Source organism: Amia ocellicauda, chromosome 10, assembly GCF_036373705.1.
Source record: "Amia ocellicauda isolate fAmiCal2 chromosome 10, fAmiCal2.hap1, whole genome shotgun sequence".
Taxonomy (NCBI): domain Eukaryota; kingdom Metazoa; phylum Chordata; class Actinopteri; order Amiiformes; family Amiidae; genus Amia; species Amia ocellicauda.
In genome coordinates, this window is record NC_089859.1 from 29250867 (window position 1) to 29276968 (window position 26102).

Here is a 26102-nt window from a genome sequence, read left to right on the forward strand (position 1 = left end):
TTTTTCCTCATTTAACCATTATTTTCTTATTATAATCCTGATATTACTCTCTCTCACACACACATACAAACGGATAGCCTGCAGTGTATTAGCAGACAGTTAACATGGATGTCCTGAGCTGTCCTAGACCACAAGGGCAGAGCTCAAGGGCTTTACCAAATGTCCCAGCACCCCAAAATGAAATGCAATGCTGTATACAAAAATAAATAGTATTGACTCCAACTTCAGCATGATGCACATGTTTTAGCCAATTAACTAATCAGACAGACAACCACCAAATCCTGAGTATTTAGTAATTAAGAAATTTAATAGAGGAAAATAGACTACAAAACAAACAAACAAACAAATTCATACTTTTAAAAAGCAAGCTAGTAAATAACAAATGACAAGTTTGAGTTATTCACATAAGGTCATGCACATTACAAATAAGAGTACCATACCACCAAATGCAAAGAAAATGATTACACTTTGGCTGGGATTAAATCAAAACTTTGACCCACCTGCTAATATAAAACTACAGAACTGTACTCAGTTGTGGTATCATTTTTATTTAGATGCCATTTTCTTCTAATCATACATGTAACCGCTATGATGTATAGGTTTGTAGTTTGCTATTAGCAGGTGGGTCAAAGTGTTGATTTAATCCGTCCCTTTAATGCACATGTACATGGAGATGTAAGAAGTGATACAAGTGAAATAATGGCCAAAGAAAGTGCCAAGTGTAAACAATCACATGCAAGCATGAATATAAATGTGGAGAAAACTGAGCTGAATCAGGTTTGAGTAGCATCCATGTAATCGGTTTTTCAGTAAATAGTGTCAATGCAGCCTTTCCTTTCAATACAAATTGCTTGTTGGCCTCTTAATCTGGAATTACAAATCAAATTTAACTGCATAAAATAACTGAAATACCATTCTACTTGTTTGTGAGTTGAGAAATATTGTGTCATCTGAATTTAGCTTGATGACCATAGCAATAACCTGACTTAAATATATCTTTCATCTTTCTTGTTGTACTCACATTTTCTATCCAATGGTTATATTATAAATCATCTTTTACATGTTTCACTTTAACTATCATTTCTAATGTAATTTATGAACCACTGATTATTCTGAAATAGTGTAAAACAATAAAAAAATAAAAAAATAAACAATCTTCAATCACAAAATTACAGGAAATGGGTATCTCAATTTTTCATACACAGCATGAACTAAGTTTCAATCCAAATTGCAGTTCAATCTGATTTAGAAATCTGGTTAATTACCAGGTATAACTGTCTTTGAAATTTATTTCTGGAAATTATATTCTCAACAATCAGATATGACCCCAGGCTTAAAAAGAATTACAATTCAATGAGAGACCAGCAATCAACAATATTACCAGATAAAAGCAAAATATTAAACAATTATTTTATAGTTACAGAACACTGACTACAGTGGATGCTAAACACAACTAAACCTAAAAATAAACCACAACATTCCAAACACTTGCATTGTGGGAGATAATTTCCTGAATGGAATGTGTTGGATAAGTAATAAAAACAGTATACATGTACTTTATATAGGACAAAATTCAGTCTACATCTGAGGTTTGAGCACATAGTTAAAAAGCTTCTAGATACTATAATTTGAAAACCATGTGAGTTGGTTTAGTATTAAAAAAAGCAGAATGTGACTGAGATTATGCCTAAATATCCATATAACTTGGGGTGAACCAGCTTCAAATTATCTTTGGCAGCTGCCTTTCGATTGAGATTTCCCTGTAGATCTATTTCACAATAGATCTGAGATTCCCAGTTCAATTATATTTTTCCTTTAAGTGTCCATTATGCAGCTTTTATGAGTCTGTTCAGAAGAAATTCAGTAAGTATGCCATTGCACTTATTCAAAGTCCCCTGCCCTAACTTGCAAAAAACTACTCATAATTACACATTTAAAAAAGTAAAATTTCCAGTGATATTTTATTATTATTATTATTATTATTATTATTATTATTATTATTATTATTATTATTATTATTATTATTAACAACAACAATATAATAATACTTGAAATATAAAGAGCAAAACTAGATAGATACACACTAAAATACTAAAATACTAAACTAAAATACATTTTTCTTAAAATATACATGTATTTAAGTACCAGGAACATGTTGTATTCTGCATGTTATGTGAGTGTTCAATTCTTATTTCACCTTTATGTAAATGTATTTTTTCCAGAAATGTTGCCATTTCTTTTTTGATATTTTACAGGCTGTAAAGGACATGGACAAATCTATGTTTTGGAAAGTGAATACATGAAAAAACAAAAACAACAAAAAAAAAAAACATAAAAACAAACATAAAGAGTATACACCTGAATAAATCAAATATGGGTGTAAGGAGCATACTGAAGGATTGATGTTAAAATTACTATCAAAATTAAAGACACATCACATCACTCACTAAAGAACATTATTCTGACAGTGATAACACATCTCACCATAAAATGCATATGGCATTCATTCTACCAATGATTTGCAGTCATTTCAACAGATTTATCATGTGGCAGATGTTGCTGCCTTCTCTGATGTACAGGTGCGAGTGTCATGGGAGCAGTTAACAACTGCGACAATGATGGGCAACAGCTGGCCCAGAATGCAGTTTCAATGACCTCCTGCCTTTGCTCGCTGCTTCAAAATCAATCAGTCAGATGTTGTCAGGTACGGGCTTGAAAGTCTGTTTCCAGGTGAGGTAACCTTTATCACAAACTGTCTATTAAATATGCAGTGTTAGTACCAGGACACCTAATTTGAAGTGAAGGTAAAATCTTTATTGGCATCTGCAAAACAAAGGAGACTACTGATTGTGCTGCTATATGTTGCTCATAAAGCTATTGAGAATGTAAACCACAAGCTATATAACTCTTACAAAAAGTAAACAGTTTAGTTCTGTTAATTATTAAATATATATGTGCCAAATAATAGATGTATAAAGGGTTGACTTTGTGAACTATATATAACATGTTAATAAAATGTAATTGATCAGATATGACATGGTCATGGATATTAATACATTATTAATGGGTTTATAAAGTATATATATATATATATATATATATATATATATATATATATATATAAATAATTGCATCCCCTGATCCAAAGTGTTACCATAAAGTGTTTTTTTACATAAAACATATATTATTTCATAATTTTCTTCTTCTGGCCAAAAGTAATATATTCTACCATTGCAGCATAAATGTGATATAAAGGAAACACTGGGACATTTCCTGACATTGGGCCAAGTGTTAAAATGCATTCATCTGTTATATAAATGAGTGAGTCAGTATGTTGTATTGTATTCTTATGTTTCATGACCCATGTCTTTACCTTATAAATCAGTGTTATAGGAAGAGAATTGACATAAGCTATCTAGACCAAATCAAAAGCTACTGGAGCATGAATGTCCCTGTCAAGGTTTACACAATACCAAATCACCAAAAAAAAAAAAAAAAACAGATGCAAAATCTTGTGGTATTAAAACAAGTACTGTTTGTGCTGTAAATTGGCACTTTTCTAAGTTAAATATCACTTTACAAAAACAAAATAATTCCAGCCATGGAACACTTGCCAAACTGTCTGCAAATCCATTATAACCTTAAAAGTAGTGCTTTGAGACAAGTACCAAAGAAACCAAATTAACTGCTGTGAGAAATTGCAATTACAATGTATGTCTGAGAGACACACATCTGCATATATCTAAATAATCATAAATATAGGAACAGAACAAGAAGAAAAAAAAACACAAAAACATAGCATAAAAAATCTTCTTATACAGCTGCTATATAATTATTTAAAGTTTCCTAGAAAAGTTACAAAAATGCATTAACAATGTTATTCCAATAAGAAAAAGATTTACAGTCCCAAAATACTTTAGCGATGCTCACATAAGCTCCCATATGTTTGGCAAATAAGCCTGTAGTTCAAATTGTTTGAAACTCTTGAAAACACTTGCCCATCTGTACCTTGTGTATGTGCTTTAGATGGACGGATGTATAGCTAATATAAATGGAAGACTGGAACACCTGTGAGTAACAGAGCTGTGAGGCACAAGTTTATAGAAACTAATTAATGTACTGTGTGCCACCAATAACAGCTGTCTATCAATAAAGCACATACCTTCTCCAGCATCCAGAAAACCTTTAATGAAAGATTCAAATGTCTGGGCTTTGTGTTATATCAGTTACAAAAACAACCTTCTATTATGCGGTTTTTCTAGGGACAAGGGACATTTAAACAGACATAGGTCAGTTATCTCCTCCTCACCTTCCCCAGCTTTAGAAAATCTGATTTCTGTATGACAGATGCATCTCTCAAAAGCAAAACCTGAACTTAGTATTAACCCAAATAATTGGGTACCCGATATATCTAAGGCAGAGCAGACAGAAGTGTGCAAGAAGTAGGACATTGTTTCTCAAAATTCTTTTCATGCACGTTTTAGCCAAATTATAGAGTTGTTTTATGCTTAGAAAAGTTTTGTTCGTTGTTGGGAAAATTGCAGTATTTTTCAGTAGTTCATGGTAATGTAAATGTAGTCTTCCATAGTGATTTAAAGCAGTTTGTTGTCTCTGAGTGTGTAAGAGAGAGTGTGTTTCTAATTAAATGTAAGAATTGCAGGAAGTCAGGAATTTAATGTTTAAATGATCTGATTCCCTGTACTGCAACTTACCAAGGAAACTCTGCTTCAACTTATTATTGAAAGTTGCTAGTTATATCCACTTGCAGATCTGATATGAGAGGTAAGTACAGTATCAAGCACTCACATATTCTCCATATGTGTCCTGCGCCGGTGGAGGAGGAGGTCTGTATCCAGTAGTGGGGGGTGCTCCTCGAGCTCTCTGTGCAGGTACGCCTCGTCCTCTGGTTACAGGAACTCTACCTGGTGGTGCTCCTCTGGGCGCGGGGGCACCACGCGGGACCACGGCCTGGGGTGGGGCAACACCTCCTCGACTCCTAAGAAATGAACCAAAGACATCCAGGGACAGAATAAAATAATTGATCCTAGCACTCTCTGCAGGTTTTGTTAATGAAATACACAGACATAACAAAGAATACTGATGGACTGTTGCCTTAATAAGTAAACACTAACATATTCCAAGAATGCTTGTTCTGTTTTTAGCATCAGATATGTCCTGGGTTTTTATATGTATGTGATTTTCAGTTTCTTAAAACAGGTAGTGAGCTAAGACAGTGTCTTGTTTTTAGTGAAACAGGTCCTCCTCCTTCCTGATGCTAACACATACAAAAAAAAAACATTAATATGCAGCTCCTGCTTACTGTAACTTGCATAAAGAGATTAAGTCATTTAGACACACTATTTTGCACCGTGACAAGTACTTAGTCTTAGCTGAAGGCATGGAATTTTGATATGATCAATTGGAATCGATGAGCATAAAAAACAGATTTAAACAGTCCCCTAATTGCTTTCCATTATATTGGTCATTCATTATGACTTAAATAGCGAAATTAGAACAAATGAAGATTTTGCTAAACACTCTTCATCAAAAAATAAAAAAATGTCAAACCTGGGCAGGCCAGGGGCGGGTGTTCCTCTTCCTCGCGCTACTGTCTTCCCTCTCACAGCTGGCACTTCTGCATCTTCAGACCCTCCATTTAGATACGTGAGCTCCTGAAGTTGTGCCTGTCTGATTTCATCATTGTAATCCTGAAGATGGGGCACAAGCACAGAATACTGAGATTAAATTACACCATATTAAATTACTCCATTTATCTACAGGTTACAGCCAGGGAATATTTAATTAATCTACTTACTGGAATGACATTTCCTAAGGCTACATGCAGTTTTGATTCCTTGTTGATAATCTTAAGATAGTGCAGGTTTTATTTATCAGTTAAAAAATTTCATTACGGCATCTTCCAAAATGACAGGTGCAGATAAATACATTATTTGATGATGTTTTAATGAAAATTAATGAAAAAAAACATTGATGTGGGTATCTAGCCGATGTCTTCATATTTTAAGCTAGATTTGTAAAGACATGCACCCACAAAGGTGCATTTATTTTCTGTGGCTGTTCTATTTGGAGATATAAGGTTTCATTATTAAGGTTACAGAATTTTCATTTACATGATTTATATAGATTGTTATTAACATGTGGACAATGTTCATAATGCATACGTGAACCAAAATAACGTTGTAAATAAAGTAACCTTAGCCTTAACCTTTGTACATACAATACATACTGGAATGAGAAACTTTTTGATCTCCTCAAGTGCATGTCCCATTCTGGCATACGCTTCTGCTGGAGGAGCAAACACTTCAATAAGTACGTGGAGGTCCTCGTTCAGATGCTGGTATTTGGCTTCACCGCTCTTTCGAAGCTCTTCTTCCTGCAAAACAGAATAGTGTCAGCGGTCACACACAATGGAGTTCTAAATTAGACATATTGAACATCAGTCCTATAGAACCAGCATCCTGAGGTCACTCGGTGCTGGAGATAACAGATGTCAATAATCAGGAAAGCTTCACATAGCATTTCCGCTGCCAATGGCGTGAGATGAGAGGTCTCGATTACCGATTAAAATCTATTACATTTCACTGGCTAACACAACAGTTATAAAGTTCATCAGGTAGAGATACCAAGCTTCAAATGCATATGTAAATATATAAATACAATGTGTTCTTGTACAAATAAAAAATACAAAACTTCTTGTGAAAATGTGAAAATACTTGCGTACTGGGGTAATATTATTATGACACACAATCATATAGGATGAATTCTATTGCTTACTCATATAGGATGAATTATCTTGCTTACTCTGTGTCCATGTGTTCATACTAAATGTTTATCTTATCACATTGGGGAGTTGACATGTAGTTTTTAACTCGTGAAGTGATCAGGTTTGTGGACAAAAAAACGACCACAGAGAAGGACAGGGTCAATCCCAAATACTTGGCGTAAAAATTACAAAAACACGTGAAAATCACACCCATTTCGACATGAAAGCCCTCATTTCACATGTAAATGCGACTCAGATAATCGTATATATCCTTAAATAACTGCATTATAAAAGTGGAAGATAACTGGTCAGTTTATTGTGGGATTCAAGATAAAGTAAGTTGCTGATGGATGTTTCATGGTTAGCAATGGTGTATTTCATGTTAATGGTAATTGTAAAGAAGAATTTATTCTTCATATTATCATTATGCTCTCTATATTGTTGTGGGTCTGTTGTGCACTGTACTGTACAGTGTGTTGTAATCATAACTTTATAAAACACATATTCATGGCTTGCTAGCTCCATCTGTAACATGAAAAACACTTGAGTAAGATCAGTAAAACAAAGTATTAAACAACTAGATTCAACACACAAGCCACAGCTGTACACTGTTTAATTTAAACAAGTTGTCACATGAAAGCCATGGATTCGCGAGTACTGTTCTTGCACATATAAACCACCCTTTCTGGCATTTTCCTGCAAAAACAGCATGGGAGCTGTACGTAGAGCTAATTTACATATTAACTTGTTCTTTTGCCCTTAACTTGCATGGTGTCGGGTAAACAGCAGCTCGTCACAAGTGCAATAAACTAAAACCATGTAAATGCCAAGAGGGAGAGGGTAATTTAATCTTTGAATCGAGCATATTGTCTCGAGGAAGGTTAAAACACACATGTAAACTCCGCCATTGCCAGCTTTATTTTACTTAGTTGTATAATGAGTAATGCAATTATGTAAAACGATCAAATCTATAATACTGATTTGTTTTGGAATTAATGAAGAAATCCTAAGCAGGAAAAATCCCATGCCTTCAGATCTATTTTCTAACCATAAACTCCCCAATGAAGGTAAATAAAAAGGGTAAAAACATAAATAAATAAAATAAATTCTGACCATAAACTCAGCATGGAAGTTAAACAAAAAATGTGTGTATATATATATATATATATATATATATATATATATATATGTATATATATATATTCTAATGTTCATCTCTTCTGGTTTGTAATTCTGAAGCAGATTATGATTAAACTACCACTGATAGTTTTAATTCACAGCATTGCAATAGTGGGAAAAAAATAAATAACTACTTTTATGTCCTGCTGGATAATAAAATACATATAAACATAAAAAGAAAAAAGGAAAAACATGCAAATACAATGACAACAGGGAGGCTCCAGGGAGAAAAATCGTGGGAATCTTAAATGATAATCACCCAATTTAAGCCATTTTATTCAGCTTCATTAGACTGTTTACTGACCCCTCACCATCCCTCCCTCCAGCTATTCCTTTGTGTGTATAAAGACCTGCTGGTAGTATTAGGGATTGCACTACGACTGCACCACTGATTAACCACTGGCATTTTCTGTTAATAGACAATGCAATACAAGGTTTTCCCAGCTTCACACTCAAATAAGTTCAAGTATTTACCAAAGGCACAGAGAGAGAGAAAAACAAAGCTCTTGGCTATTATATACATTTCATAAAAATACCCTAAACTGCAATAATAATAATAATATGATCATATATTATATATATATAATAATAGTTGTAAAGCTTATATCAGTAATACTTATCTTCCATACAAACTCTTCAAAAATATTGAGTTAAAAAAAGTATCTAATAAAAAAAAATAAAAAATCAAGACTCATTTTCTGCATTGAGAGCCATGAACATTACAGTTCAACTCCAGTGAATTTATAATAGCAAATTAAATATCTACATTGCCAGAATTTCCATCATGGGTCCAGTTTAAGTGCTCTCCCAATGACTGCCAGTCTGGAATGAACTTCCAGTTGTACCGTTTTTGCTGTTTCATTAGCTGTGTGATGGTAACCTACAGATGACCCACGTTTTCCCATTTCAAGGGGATCCCTCTGGGGTGTAAGGCTGTTTCCCTGTATTGGCTCAGTAGAGCTGAGATGTATGAAGAGCACTCATTTAGTCTTCTATCCTATTTCTGATTCTTCTTTTTTGCAATCCAACAGGACTCCATTATATATTTTAAAAATGTATCTATTATTTATGTTCAACAAATACTAGAACCAGGATGTGGTCAAACATGGAGGACAAACATGCTATTGATTAAAAGCAAGCTTGTTGTATGCAGGGAATGTGGGAAGTTGCATGCCATATAGATTTGTGATATTATTCTGGTTTGGGTACTCAGTGGTATTTTGTAATATTTGTATTCCCGGTACTGATTTGCAATTTAAAAAATACATACAAAATAAAGAAGTATACAAATTGGGATTTACTTTCATTTTTATGCGATTTCTGATTTAAAATCTGATTCTGAAATTCAAATCTGGAACCATATAGGCCTTTGCATTTTTGTTAACTGATGCTGATGTTTCTTTCCATGTTAATGATGGCTAACTGCTAATAATTCCATATTTAACTTGGAATAAGTTTGTGTTTTTAGACCAAGGCAAAATCAAGTCTTCAACCCCTCTGCCAAATACAGATTCCACGCTGAGAACTTGATGGCAGTTTTCCACTAGGTAGAAGCAAGAAGCATTTGGAAACTAAAAAAGCTGCCGGCAAATAATGGGTTTGGAATTTACAAATGGCAGCTGGCACAGTCATAATTTCTGATGTAATCTAGGCTCTGGTCCAACTGACTTTTCCCCCCAAGAGTCAAATGTTTTTTTACCTATGTGTTGCTTGTCTTCACAAAGGTTTCTTCTGAAAGCAATATTCAGTGTAAAAATGTGTACAATGTGATATGCATTAACTAAACACACAAAAAAAGTGGTGTTAGTGTATATAAGAAATCATGTCTCATAAGCCTATTAAATAAAGAAATTTTATGTAATTTCAGCCCACAGGTAATAGTTAGGAAACATACAGGAAAAGAAATAACTATTGAACAGGGGAAGCTAAGAGCTGGCAGAGACAGATTCTGAGATGCGCATGCAACCTGTTCAGGAGGGACTGCACTGCAACATGAATGAAACATTTGTCAGCAGTCAGATAAAATACATTATCCTACAGTTACATTTCATTAAAATATATAGAGAGATTAGTTAACTTCACAGGTTTAGTCTCATTGCGGTAAATCTTTATGAAAATGATTCTTTGGTCTGCTATTCAGACAATGATACTATTGATACTTACAATCAAAAGGCACAAACATCTAACACTTGGAATGACTCTGGCTGCAAATCAGGGCTGACAAACCACACAAAATAGACAATCAAATAGTATCCTAAGGGGCTTAGGTGATCCACAGCAATTTGAAGGCTGGGGCTTAATGCACAGAGTAATGGCTAATGAAAATGTATAAACCTTGAAGCTTACCTTTTCTTTTTCTCTCATGGAACCTTTTCCAAGGATTGACATCTTTGTGAGGGTGTCTTCCTGTAGCCGTTTTAACGAGTTTCCACGTGGCCCAAGGAGTTTACCAACAAAGTTAAACTTAAAAGGAGGAAGAAATAAAAGAAACATACAGCATGATTAAAGTTCTATTAATTGTTATACTGTACATTTTTCACTGGTCATTGTTCCTACATAATAGTATTATGATAGTTGCATCTATATCTATATGACGTTGTGAGTTTGCTTTGCATCTGTACTACTGCCACATAATGCTTGATTGTGCATATGATTATGATTCTAGTTTATGCATATTGTTAATATAAAAAGTGCAATTAGTACTCCAATCTATAAAGGACTACATGTTTTGGAGATGTACTTAAAAAAAAGATATTGTTAATACAATCATTTGAATGGATAATTAAAAATCTATTCAATATTCCCAACAGCAACGATGGTGTTCAGTGTATCTTTATTAACCATGCAAAATTGTTATGATCAGACATAGCAAGAAACTGGAGTCAAATACTGTATATCTATCCAAGTAAGTATGGAATTCACAAACCAGTTTTCCCAGTGGGCTTATTCGCAAATACTTTGAGAGTGAATTTTGAGCAAATGCATCTTAAAGACCCAGAATAGCAAGAGACAAATGCAGGGAAAAGGAGAGAGAGACACAGAAGAGGAAAATAAAGGATTTTCTCATACCTCACACCTACGAATTACAGCCCTGTCTGAGAGAACATTGCTTTATAACTTTATTATTTAGGCCTCATCTGTGCCTGCTCAATCTACCTATTTCTCTTCAATTCCGTTAATAAGGGTTTCCTACCGACAACATATCCTAGAGATCAGCAACACGGCATAACAAGCTTTAAAAAGTTTTCCCTGCAGGGAGCAGAGTAAGTTGTTAACAGTAACAGTTACTTTTAGAATCTGTACACTGAGAGCCGTTTTTAATTAGGTTTTCTGCTCCCTGGTGTTTTCGGTGGGGTTCCTCACTTTTAGTGAAAAACTAACCTTGACACTAACCTTTAAATTCTTTATATATAAATAATATTTATAAAATTTGTAAGGGCATTAATCGAGGCTGCTAGAACAACTTCAGACAGTCAATATGCTGTAGAGGTTAAAAAAAACAAAGTGGACGTTTTTATTTTAAATAATTTACATTACAGCACAATCTGTTTTTACATTTGTATACACTCACCTAAAGGATTATTAGGAACACCATACTAATACTGTGTTTGACCCCCTTTCGCCTTCAGAACTGCCTTAATTCTACGTGGCATTGATTCAACAAGGTGCTGAAAGCATTCTTTAGAAATGTTGGCCCATATTGATAGGATAGCATCTTGCAGTTGATGGAGATTTGTGGGATGCACATCCAGGGCACGAAGCTCCCGTTCCACCACATCCCAAAGATGCTCTATTGGGTTGAGATCTGGTGACTGTGGGGGCCAGTTTAGTACAGTGAACTCATTGTCATGTTCAAGAAACCAATTTGAAATGATTCGACCTTTGTGACATGGTGCATTATCCTGCTGGAAGTAGCCATCAGAGGATGGGTACATGGTGGTCATAAAGGGATGGACATGGTCAGAAACAATGCTCAGGTAGGCCGTGGCATTTAAACGATGCCCAATTGGCACTAAGGGGCCTAAAGTGTGCCAAGAAAACATCCCCCACACCATTACACCACCACCACCAGCCTGCACAGTGGTAACAAGGCACGATGGATCCATGTTCTCATTCTGTTTACGCCAAATTCTGACTCTACCATCTGAATGTCTCAACAGAAATCGAGACTTATCAGACCAGGCAACATTTTTCCAGTCTTCAACTGTCCAATTTTGGTGAGCTTGTGCAAATTGTAGCCTCTTTTTCCTATTTGTAGTGGAGATGAGTGGTACCCGGTGGGGTCTTCTGCTGTTGTAGCCCATCCGCCTCAAGGTTGTACGTGTTGTGGCTTCACAAATGCTTTGCTGCATACCTCGGTTGTAACGAGTGGTTATTTCAGTCAAAGTTGCTCTTCTATCAGCTTGAATCAGTCGGCCCATTCTCCTCTGACCTCTAGCATCAACAAGGCATTTTTGCCCACAGGACTGCCGCATACTGGATGTTTTTCCCTTTTCACACCATTCTTTGTAAACCCTAGAAATGGTTGTGCGTGAAAATCCCAGTAACTGAGCAGATTGTGAAATACTCAGACCGGCCCGTCTGGCACCAACAACCATGCCACGCTCAAAATTGCTTAAATCACCTTTCTTTCCCATTCAGACATTCAGTTTGGAGTTCAGGAGATTGTCTTGACCAGGACCACACCCCTAAATGCATTGAAGCAACTGCCATGTGATTGGTTGGTTAGATAATTGCATTAATGAGAAATTGAACAGGTGTTCCTAATAATCCTTTAGGTGAGTGTATATTTAATATATATATATTTTATATATATATATACTGTATATATATATATAGTACTGAACATCCTTAGTGAGTCAGAGGGAAAATGTGTGAAAACCATGATCAATACACCTTTAAATGAAGGCCACCATAAAAGAGATTTATTAACCAGCATTTCTCCCACTATATGTCTTCCTAAAAAAAACATATTTTATTCTCGTTTTATGAATTTATTATTACAATCTTGAGCTTTTATTTTGACATCTTGGAGAGTTAAGAGTTTCTTTGGCTGAAATTTGATTGCTGTGTTTTTGGTCAAAGCAGCAGGACAGGCCAGCAGAGAATGTACTGGTTGAAGATGAAATAATATTTCTGCTGTAAAGAGAGAATAGGCTCTGACAATGCACGGAAAAATGGCTCACAAAAGGGGAATGTACTTATTACTACAAATCTTGTGCAATAGTGGAAAGTTGTTTGTCTCTCATGTTCTCATAGGGTAAAGATTCAATACAGAACTGTAACAGTGGCAAAACCTGCTGAGAAGGCAGGGTAACATAGTGTCTGAATATTACATTATTACAAATTGTGTAAATTACATAAAAAGGAAGAGAACTATAAGAGGAATATATAGTCAGTCATCAATAAAAATGGGGGGCCCTGTTTAGCAAAAAGGCTTGCAGGCAACTATTTGAAAGGCAGGAAAAATAGCAGTAACAATGTGGGGGCGTACGAAACAACATTATCTAAAAAGAGGGGGTGGGGTTGAACTGCTTAGGAAGAATAACAATAATAAAAAGCTTTCTGTCACATTACATAAATCAGTGCTCAGATTTAAATAGTTTCTGGACCAAAAAAAAAAAAAAATTGAAAAGAATTTTGAATACAGAGCCTAGAAACACCAGTATATATAAGCATGGAACAAATTATGATGCAGCTTATCTATAGCTTTATCATCTGGTTTTCAAAGCAATGAAGCACATTGTCAATGCAATGTACATCAGCAATCACATCAGCCGATGTATTTGGAATAACTACTGGCAGGAAATCTTAAATCATGTAACTAAACGTCACAGATGCAATTGGTACATGACATGCATGGATATAAAAAGTTAAGAACTGATGGATATTCTCAATTTTAAAGCTGTGCCTTAATTTAATGTCTTGCTGAGACAACATTAATATTTGATGCTCTCCTTTGCTGTTAATGATTCCCCTATTGTAAATGTGCACTGTAGTCTAGTGCGGACGTGCCCAAAGTCTGGTCCCAGGAGGCTGGATGCTGTAGGTTTTTCATGTCTCTTTAATCCATCTCCTGCTAATGACTTGGAAAAGAGGGTAATTGTGACCAGTTAAGTAAATAATTAGTTAAATTAAGCAGTTAATATCTAAGCCCTTAAGGGCTGAACTTAGGCACCCCTGATCTAGAGCATCTGTTTTACCCAGATAGGAGGTTGACAAGGAGCTTCCTGTTTATACTCCCACATTTCTCTGATGGGAAATTGTTATAGAGAGTAGCTTTTGGATACATCTGTTATGTATCACATCCTTTGAGCATCAAAATATATTGATGTTGCTTTTGTCTGTTATTCTGTTCCAAGCAATATTTTAACCCTAATGTGACGTTGCATTCAGTTATAGAATCACTTTGTAACACATATCAATTGTAGCTACAAATCACGGCCCTGCAATTTGAAAGAGCCAATAGATTTTCATGTCAAACATGACAACTGTTTCTTAATCATTTCTATTAATGCAGTGCAATTCATTATAAAAGTGATGAAATAAAGAATTCTAGAAAATTAAACAGTAGGGTCTATCAACCCCAATCAAAGTAATCTATATGTGACATTTCCATTAATCCATTTCAGCGTGTCTCTGTCATGACGGTCAGAAGTGGCTTCAACCATTTGTGTCCATTCCTTCTGATTTGTCATTGTGCACGGTCCAGATAATTCCTTTAACAGGTAGAAAGTGCTTACGTTGTATTAACATGCAAAGCTCATGCTCAGATGTATGAGCATATCTTTTTATTGTCCCAGTATGCAATTCCAACAATTGTAATGGAAACAGGCTCAATTCATTAATGTGGGAATAATCTTTTTCATTGAAATGTGGGATTACATGATGGGATTTCATCCTCTGTCACCATTGTATGCATAGGTTTGTATATTTGCTGTAATTTCTTCATAAAAATAATAAAAACCAAAAATTACAATTAGGTATTACAATGTTTAATCATACAAAAAAACAGACAAAAAATAACGTATACATAATATTACACAAGGTATTGGGACAGCAAACAAAACACAACAGCTGTTCACATGTATTTATTAGCGTGTAAGCCCGCCCTTGGCTGCAATGACACCTGCTCTCATTTTGATAAATGGCTACAGGTATGCTGTGGCACTCCAGAAATGAAAGAGGAGACATAGGCTTCTGTAATCTCTTCCCAGTTCACCTTTCCAGTTTATTCCAGAGGTGTGGGGTTGAGCTCAGGACTCTGATGGGTTTTTAGCTCTATTCTCCTTGAAACATTCTTAGGGTTAGACCCAATCAAAAGTTATGGTGCAGCAAACTTTCCTGCCAAGTAATCCAATGTGAATTACCATGCAATTAAACCCAGCACTCTTACTACTCCCAAACTGCTATCTCTTGGTTCAAATTTGCAGGGACAGTGGTTCCAAATTGCTGCACCAAATCAATAACATTACCAGCCGTAAAACTGTCAAACCTCAAAGTTTGAAGAAATTGAAGAAATGCATTGTGCTTTGAGAAAAATGTACCAAAACAAAAGAATAACTATTGTTCCAATGACACAAAAGCCAAACAAGTTCATACATCATACACCTATACTGAAATACATGAATAATATTTTGGAAAGTAAGTATAATGCCATTCCTCAAAACATCTACCTTCTGAAAGCTGAATAAATCAGTCATTGATTGTGCCAATTCATGGTGAGCCTGTTAATAATATAGTTACCTTTATTTTGTATGTAACAAATTATCGTTATAAATGCAAACCTCATGTTCAACAATACAAGTGATTACTTAATAATATAACTTGATATTTCTCATGGGCTGGAGGATGTATTTTACTGTCTGTCTTTGTCAATCCAATTTTGAATGGTTACATGAAATGTAAAGTGACATTTACAGCTTAAGGCATTCAGTTTTCCAAGAAAAATCTATAAATGAAATCTTATTAAATGAGTCTTATAAGCCAGAGAGAAAGCTGAAATGAAGCATTGTGTTTTCACTTTAGAACTACGTTGCCCGCAATAACAAGCAGCATAAAGGACATTGATCTTGTACTAATTTAATCAAATATTTTCAGTGAGTGAACTGAGCTCTGGAATTGAAACAGAAAGCACTGTATCATCATTAGAGTTCAGGAAAGCGCTTAATACCTGTGATAGATAGACAGGCACTAGCTGGGTAGTTTTGTGCTTATTACTTAAGCTGGATATAAACATTTATGGGCATTTCACTGATCTTATGTTAATAAGCATTGCTGGAGGTGAGCATTTCTTGTAGGTCTAATGACTCTCATTAACGAGGGATTAGGAAGACATGTACTGCTTTGCGTGACAGGGTTATGTATACTTTCTAATTAAGTAAAATAAATGATTATCACACCAGGGTATTTGATTTTTCAGAGAAGAAAACATCTGTGTATTGTTTAGAAAATTACACTAGTTTCCAACTATAGATATTTATCATATTTAAAATAAATTACTTAATTAATTCAAGATACATATATATTGTGATGGGGTGCACCCTGAATTGCTCTGCACCTCACCAGACCCCAGGGAGGAAAATTACCAGGGGAACACCTGACCCGCTGTTCCCTCTGTGACTGGCTTCCCCCTTGATAAAAAAGGAAGCAATGGGCTTCCTGTTGTGGAGAGGCAGGGAGGAAAGCCTGGGAGTTAGAGCATGAGAAGAGCAAGATAGGAGAGACAACATTTGAAACAACGGTAGTGAACTTGGCATCTTCAAGTCATGCTACAGATTTTCAACTGGATTAAGCTCTGGGATCTGACTGGGCCACTCAAGGACATTTACCTTTCATTGTCATGTCGAAAGGTTAACTTCCTTCCCAGACTGCGAGTCCGAGTCACCATGGTCTGATTCCAAGTCCGAGTCACCATGGTCCTTGTTTTTTGAGACTGAGATTAAAGCTCAGTTGGTCTGTTTTTCCATTTCTCTTTATTGTTTATTCATGTTTCTTAATATTATCAACATGAAATAAACTCTGTAAGAGACCATTTCAACTGTCAATTTTCCTAATTATATACTTAACACTAGTTAATAAAAGTGATCAAAATTAAATATACAAATATACAAATTGTTACGAAAAAAAGCACACACGTCCGAATTTGATTCTCGTGTTTTGTCACCAATCCGTCTCTCTGCCTGTTTCACTGCAGTTCGGTTTCAGTCAGAGGTGGGGCCAGTTTTACTGCTGCTGCTTGTACACAGGCTAGAAGCACAGCGCGGAGTGTTTGACCACAACAACAACATCTTGGCAGTGTTTGATATTTACTTAGCATTATACTTTGGAAAGGAATAATAGATAATGGTAAATTAAGTATTAATGATAAAGACTCATCAAGAATGGTTCGAGTCCAAGGCAAGGAAAAGGTCGAGGTCAAGTCCGAGTCTGAGTCCCAGAAAGCCGAGTCCTAGTCCTAGTCAGAATCTCTGACCTTGTGGCTCGACTCCGAGTCCAAGTCACCAAATCAGGGCGTGTGTCCGAGTCTGTCCATTATGAAATATGACAGTAAGTATGCTCAATATATTTGCAATTTGCGTGGTTTAACCATGCTTATCATATATAAAATGATTGACCATGAATTAATAATTATTTTCTATACTTTAAATATGATTTTACTATGTCATTCCATAGAAAACTGTTCCAAGACTTTAATAAATTGGTCTTTCAGTAGGTTGAATTTTGGGAGTAATGTTTAAGTTGAAATCTTCAGATTTATGGGCTATATCTGTGCACGATTCAATATAATTGAGCTGGCCGATAAAATAATGCCTTCAGCAGCACAAATGCATAGTCTAACACTTGAATGGAATTTCTCCAAATTATGGTCTTTTGGGTGAAATGTGCTCATACGTCTCAGAGTTCAGAGACCCAACATGACTGAAATGTATGCAAAAATATCTCAGCTCTTTGTTTTTTAAATCACTCTGTCATTCTTCAGAGCACTTTAAATCTGCATGAAATCAGTAGCCTGTAGAGTCACACAATAGGCTACCATTAAGAATTCACCACTGCTAAATGCTTTCCCAAGTCTAATACTTCTAGACTGCAGGAAAGTGATAAATTGATGTGTCAAAATGAGAATTCTGGAATTAGTTTTTTTTTTTTTATCCCTCCAAAACATACACCCTAGTCAGATTTGCACGCATCAATTTTAAATCACTCATCAATATGTCCTGACATTTGAAAAAAGCTCATTTACACCAAAACATGCTATAACACAAGTCTGTGATAATGTGTAATGTCTGGTGATTAATCACAGCTCTGAGTGTATGTTAACATAGTGAGGGAAAGTAGGAAACTTGTATACATTTAACGATGTGCCTGCGGTAACACTCTGTTACATGTGGCACTTGATGTAGAAACAGTATTCAGCTCAGATTATGCCAGGCATGTATTCTCTATCCCTGTCATAGCATGTAGTATTTTACAACCAGTATTTCAGGCTTGGGTAAAGTTTAGGTCAGGTAACTTGACATAATGTTATATATTTACTGTAAGACATATAATAAAGGTATTAAACCGGCCAGATGTTTGAATGGAAAACAATACATGAGAACCAAAACCTCTTGTCTTCATTCAGTCTATCTCAGTTTGGTCTGAGTCTCTTCAAACACTTAATTCAACCTAAATACATGGACTCTTAAATCTAGACTGTGTCTAATATACATAAATCTGCTTGGTAATGGAAACAAATTTAATAATATCTCTAAGCAGTATAATAAATTAAGGAAGTCATCTAATAAACCACAGAAATATTTGTATCCCGATGTTGCACTTCGATTACCTTGAGGTGGGCTACATGTGTGCTTTGCTTCATTTTTTAAACTGTTTCAGATTTGGGGTAGATTTGTGTCTCTGCCACACTGACAAATTAATGGTTGATAGAATAAGCAACATACTGGGATGGAAACAGAATTTTGTATTTGGTACCAAGAAGACCTACTATGTAATTACATTATGTAACACAATTTTTGTTCCTGGGTAGTAAGTGTCATTTTGTAATTGCTTATGCCTCAAACGTATAGAAAATGGCTATTATTCCCCAAAAACTTTGCTTTTGTGACCAGGACAGTGATATTTTGAAATGTACCTATTTCCAATGACAAAATGGGAATTTGTGTCTTTTCGTTCACATAAAGTCCGAAAAAAACTATATTTACAGTATAATCGTAAATCTAAAAAAATGACTCACTTCTAAATCTTTTGTAGTCATTTTTGTATTAATTTAGTATAAATACATGTTAGTTTGGATACATATGTTGTTTTTTCTGACTATATGTGAATGAAAAGACACAAATTCGCCTGTTTTCTCATTGGAAATAGGTACATTTCAAAATATCACTGTCCTGGTCACAAAAGCAAAGTTTGTGGTGAATAATAGCGTTTTTCTATACTTTCGAGGCATAAGCAATTAGGAAATAACACTTACTACCCAGGAACAAAAAAAAAAAAAATGTTACACAGTGTTATTTGTTTGCAGATACCCTTACCTGGGGCGAAAACCTACCACAAGATATCTCATTCTTGATATTGATTGGAATTTATCTTCTTACCATACAGTTGGAACCAAATTAGAAATGTAAACCACTGGTCAGCAATACAATATATATATATATATATATATATATATATATATATATATATCCCGATTAACAATATTTCACAAATTTTTAACTGCAGAATCTCATAGATATCATTTGCTTGTTTTCTGTCAGTCAGTGCCATGGATATTTTTTTATGTGTTTAGCAAAACTGGAGCAACACTTAGTAACCTTGACTGTGATTTATATCTCCAAAAATGCATTTCATTTCAGAAATAACTTGAACCGTCACAACATGAAGAGAAAGTCAAATAAAATGATAGTGCCACTTCGTTGCCAAATGCCCAAAGGTAATGTCTCACCCTCAGAAGGGAATGTATACAAGTGACACCTCTGATTCAGCACAGTATTTAGTGAGCTGGGGATCAGTCTTGCTATCTCACCCTGTCAGATCTAACAAATTGAATTTGTCTTCCTTTGGTTGTGTGCTGAAGCCCTAAACAGTATATTAGTTGTTCCACTTATCAAACCTGTCAAAGTATGGCTGTAAATCTGTTTAGCTGCAATGCTCCGAGATGTCTAAAAGCTTCTTGATGACATTACTTCCTTTTTCCTTGACTTGCTTGTAATATTTCATGTGTTCAGATGGGAAGAAGCTGTTCCCTCATTTTGTCAGGCAACATTCTCAGGTACAAACTGTATCAAATAAAGGTGCTCTTATTGTCTAAGCATAATACCCTCAATATAACCATCCAATGTTGACACACTGGTGTGGAACTAATGAAGAGACTGCTGTAAAAGTCAATAAGTACTGGGTTTAAACACAAAAAGTAAAATAATGCACATTCTGTGTAATGAGGGAACGTTTTTGAAACAACCAGAGAGGAAGTCTGCTAGTAATGGATTATCATTTGAAATGTATTAGCGATTCCTACAGGACTTTTATTCCCTCAGTGATGATGGAAAATGGGGTAAAACAGAACAAGGCCATCAGACTTGAACCACGTAAGAAGGTTAGTATTAGTCCTTTTTCTGATCTCAAAATATAATCCTTGCAGTATTTGAATTATACATACTAAAGCACACAGGGTCAAAGCGCTAAGGCACAAAGTGCTTTGGTGCCTGGGGGCGCTGCTTTGACCATGAATATCTTTCACTGTCATTAGAATGGTCTAGCTGACAGCTCAAAACAGCAGGCTTTAAGAGTGTAGTCAGAGCAGTAAAACAACATTACCTAGCAGGTCATATTTCGTTAGTTATTTACTTCAATTTTGTTTTGTTTTTCTCTTCCAAAATTTACAATGTTTACAAGCCGCGGCCCTATTGTCTCCTCACAAAAGATTTAACAAAAATAAGGAGCTGTAAATGATCCCCAAACCACTTTCTAAAACACACATGATGAGGAGTCTGCACCTCACAGCACAAAAATAAATATTGTAATACCAAGTCAGGCATAGAAGAGAGAAAATAACTCTCTGGTGAAGAAACCTCTGGGGAGCCGAAACTGCAACCAATCTGTTCAGCCAAGTTTCAATCCTAAAGTTGGCTGTATTATCAACACATTTGAAATGCTGCTGCTGTTTAGGCTAAAGGATTTCACCTGGTATTCACATGTATATCAGAAGTAATGTCTCAGGTGTGTCGACAGAGCAGCAGGTCTTAGAACTAAACAGAACAAGAGGTCATAGCCTCGGGTTCCAACGGATTTCTCTATTCACAAACGTATATTTGTATTTGTATGTAAAGGTTTATATACTCAACACTGCATCACTAATATTTTGCTAGGAAAATGTATATATATAATGTCTACCTTATAAAACATATGCTCTAATATTATAAGTTAAAAATACTTTGGAACATACAATTTCTGTTTTATATAAGAATAAAATGTGTTTTATTTAGCCTGAATTTTGACTACAATTTTGCAATAATTATACATTCATTCACATATAAGTCATTGAAGTAGGCAGCAATAATATATAATTTAACAGGTTCTGTACCATAATGTTCTTTATGTCCACTATATACTTTGCCCCTGAAAGTAACTGGGCCTAAAACAAATAAAACACATTTAATATGCAAATTAATAGACTGACATAAAATTCCCTCCATGAAAAAAGACTCCAAATAAGTCCAGTTGATTAGTTTTTACAGCTGCTGCATAAAATAGATACTAAATGTTCCTCATGAGATTGGCATTGGAGACTTTATTCTAAAGCTTCGCTTTAACATTCCATAAATATGAACATGCAATATGAAAAAAAATACATTAAGAAAAAAAAAATAAGGATGAAAAAAAAAAAAAAACAGCAGGATCCTTAACCCTAATGGAAAGCAACCAGGCTGAAGTTACTTATTTTAGAATGATGTCAAGACCTAGCCAGCTCCAGTGGGGGAGTCAAACCACATATTTGAGATCCAAGAGCAGCATCCAAGAGAACTAAATATATACTTTTTTTTCTTTTTTATGATCTTAAAACAAATGTGTCAGGAAACTACACTTTCCAAACTGATGACCAAAGCATTATATAAGATTTTATACATTTTCCGTTAGAAAAACATGTTCATTGGCTTTAGTTAATACATTAATTTGCTGTTTTCTTGACACATCAGTGATTCTTAGTTGTGTTTTTTTTAAATGAGCTCATCCATCTATCTTCCATAAGCTCTTTGTAACAGGGTCATGGTGAGCTCAATTACATTTAAATAAAACACAATTATAATATCAGTAATGCTTCCACTAAGACTATTAATAACCTTAGTAGATGCTTTCCAGTTGTTTCCATCTTCTTTCCATTATTCTATTATCCCATTATTCCATTATCCTTATTATTTTACAGGAACAAAGAACATACAACAATACCAGAAAAATACAGATTTCTCCACAGGCAGTGGTGACCTATTGTTTCTTTAAAATGAGCACTGCTGGGTCACCTGGAGCAAAAAATAAAAGTCCTAAGTAGGTCAAAGCTTAAGATCTCAGTTTTCTGTGGAGATTTAACAAAAGCCTGCCCCACACAATCCCCCAAAAATATCATATCAAATCTTAAAGAACCAATTTATTTTGCACTTTCATGTTATGTCACTCCTTACTAGTTGAAAATCGTTTGATTGTATTCTGACTAGACTGTTATCTCCAGTGACTGCGACCTCCCATGCTACCTGCATAATCCATTAAAAAAGTGTGATTTTCAACACGTTTTCCCCAAAGAGCTTCTATTCATTTATCCAGTCCATGTATGATATACCTTTTAGTTCTGGTATTATTGTATGTGCTTTTCTCTTATGTCCTACAGAGGTCCATTCATAAACATACCTACTACTACATACCTAGATAATAGACAATATTGTCCTAAATGTATGCATCGATATTCATAGCGTATTCAAGGGACATCGATCTGTATGACATATCAAAGCAGTGTAGTCATACAATACTTGTAACCTCTTTGTCATTTTGTTTATTTGAACATTTTAACTCAAGCAATCCCACTGAGACAGTCGCCATGTAAAATCAGGATTTGTCTGTATTCCCTAACGGTGTATCTGCATGTGTGTGTGTGTGTGTGTGTACAGACACGCTTGCCGTACAATCCTGTGCGAAGGCGAAACAAAGATCACAAAATAATGCTGAATCTCGCTCAGATTTTCTGCTTGGTCTCAGACTCAGTTAGGCCGTAATAATTGCCGTTTATCAAGCTGGAGGTGAAGAGTGCACAGTGTCACCAGCTGTACAACTTTGCATTGTGCTCGCCCTCCCAGCTCCTCCCACTGGGACATCTCAGCCACGTCTGGAGTGCGCAGCCTATTTACTGGCAGCAGCTTGAAAGCTTTCTCTCAGCAGCACTACAACACAGCTTGTCCTAAACATTCAAATCACATGGCAGCAATGTTCTCTGAAGTCAAACACTATTTTTCATCTCCACATTGGAACTTGTGTTTTACCCAGCATGTTTCTGTGGTAAACGTTTGTCAAGGCTGTGTCAAATGCCTGCTGAAGTGAGAACCTTGCGACTAAGCCTGACAGTGTGCTTGCATACCTGGGACAATATTAAAGCTTGCACACAAATCAATATTATTAATATGTGTACTTTCAGACACAGCTTGACTTGTTTAATGCAGTTCTATGGTACACATATTTTTTATCATTAAACCATGGTTGTGCCTTAAAGAAGTAACACAAACAGCAGTTAAAAACACTATTATTGTACTACTAATTCATTATTGTAAGTGTGGTCTATATAAACTGAAATTACAAAGCAATATGTTCATGAGGGGTAGCAAATCATACATGCCTTTATATTTTAACAATTTATAATTCTGCAATTCAATAAATGAATGATTTAAAATTCTCATGCTATCCTACTATTACTTCAGGGAAGAACTACATTTTTAATATTTTGAACAAGATAAACACACATACAAACTGTGGAAAGGTATAGTGTGTGTTCATCATTGATTCATAACGAATCACATAATTAGATCATGTGTGATTAATCATTCAATTCAGATGCATAGTGTAAAGCATTACCCTTTATTAGAAGTGACAAACAACACTGAAAGTGCCTGTAGATTTCACTGTCGATGTGGAACTGTAAAGTTTGAGATGTGTCTGCTACCATATGCATGTGGAACTGAAAAAAAAAATATTCCATCAACTGCAAATATGGTGGTGATAATGGTGCATGTCAGATGTCAACGGCAGTATAATAATCTGCCAGTATAAACTAAAAGAATGATGCCCAAAATCAGTCATTCTGACTTTGAATGTGGACCCTGTGACAGCAGCGGCAGACTCCATCATAAAACAGAGGTGCAGGTTCCTATGGAAGTATAGAGTGTATAGTCTGCTTCATTTCGAGAAATAACTCATTTTTGCTTTGAACGGGACATAATCTAATGTCTTTGTCATCACCTTCACCTACAAACTCTTGGGAGTCTGTGATGAATCACATACTATAATAGTGACCAGGACAGCATGAAATTGGGTACAATTTGCAGAAATGAAAATCACTACACATAAAAATGGTAACTGGCTAGAATTAGCACAAGGTCTTAAATATTTGTCCGTGACATGGCTGGGATGTTCTACTGCTGCTGTGTTTCGAGTAACAACATTGCAGACGATTCTTTAAAATTAAGATTTCATGAATGCTTTGAGCAGGCATCTCAACCAGCTCAGTTCTTATTGTGTTTTATTATTTTTTAAATGTAATTTAATCTTGCAAAAACATTTCTGAGAATATATAGCTAAGAAAAATAAATGAAAGGACATGTATTATGAACGATCGTGTTGCCTGTCCATTTATTTTTTCAATGATGCTTATAGATTGATACTTTCAAAGATCTTTATCCCTCAATCTTGCATGTGCTTTCAATTATATTTTGATATTACAAATATGCTAATATGAGTTTGTCATTCTAAAGGCAACTGGGAAATCATCAGTATACCATTCAAGCCAAAGTTAGAAGAAAGTTGTATGACTATATCATTCAAAGAAGTCACATCTTAATGATCTAACTGCTTTCATTTTTAACCAAACATTTCAATTCTTTATTGGATACAAGTGCTTCCTTTATGTTTACATTACTTGCAATACAGTCTCTGATATACCTGCATCCTCCATTTTAGTAATAAGTAATAACTGAATGTAAGTGAAGGATATCAATTAATTGTGCAAAGGACTAACAGTGGATAGATCTTACATCACACCTAAAAAAAGTTAGGTGAGAGAAATTAGAAAATGAAACCCCTCATTTATTTTCTTTGATCAGAATCTAACAACTAAGTGAACTGATTAATAGTTATAACTAATTCAAATGCCAGAGACATAACTCTCTGAAACTTCCTTAGAGAAGTTTTTACACCAAACGGTGCTTTGTTTGACATGCTATTAAGTACTGATGAGAACTGTTGTTTAATTTACTTACTTTGGGGAACTGTTTAACAGGTATTAACACTTTCTGTCCCAGTTTCATGTTCTTGTTGATCACAACATCAATGAACTTTTCTTCTTCTTTGCCTTCATCTTTCTGTATTTTGTCAATCTCTGGAAGTGAAAGAGAAACACAGTTGATCAAACACTGCAGTATAATGACAATTTGAAAAGTCAAATTCTTGTCTTTATTTCATAGTTATTAAAGGTAACACAAATTATGTACAAAAGGATAACCACATTAGATTAAAAAAGTGTGGATTACATAGGACTGTTACAAATAAATACATAAATAAACAAACAAAAAAATAGATCAGTTAAATAATGCAACTGATGTGTTCAATGCCAAAGCGTAACATTAACATCTTCATAAACATTTTATAGAATTAATCAGTCATTCATGTAAAAGGAATTACAAATATTTCAGAACTAAGAGGTTGATTCATGTTTTTCAACTAATCAAGTAAGCAATGTTTCAAGGCTTCTGTCATAAAATGCTTATCTACTGTAGGTATTACTAAACTTATTCCATCAGACTGATACAAAAATGAAAAATAAATAAACATGCTGTTGACTGAAGTCTCTGATCATCTTTGGTGTTTATTTTTATGTATGTTGAAT

At 35.0% G+C, this 26102-nt stretch overlaps 1 protein-coding gene across 2 annotated transcripts in view; it reads right to left on the reverse strand.

The window, feature by feature from the left end:
• The window catches only part of khdrbs3 (KH domain containing, RNA binding, signal transduction associated 3), a 105697-nt gene that overhangs the window by 26059 nt on the left and 53536 nt on the right, over nt 1-26102 (reverse strand). For both annotated transcript variants that reach the window (XM_066715849.1, XM_066715848.1), the window contains exons 2-6: nt 25477-25595; nt 10310-10426; nt 6248-6394; nt 5569-5708; nt 4807-4996 (exon numbers count right to left, since the gene is read on the reverse strand). In XM_066715849.1, the coding sequence (XP_066571946.1) occupies nt 4807-4996; nt 5569-5708; nt 6248-6394; nt 10310-10426; nt 25477-25595 (713 nt within the window). The remainder of the gene's footprint in view (nt 1-4806; nt 4997-5568; nt 5709-6247; nt 6395-10309; nt 10427-25476; nt 25596-26102) is intronic.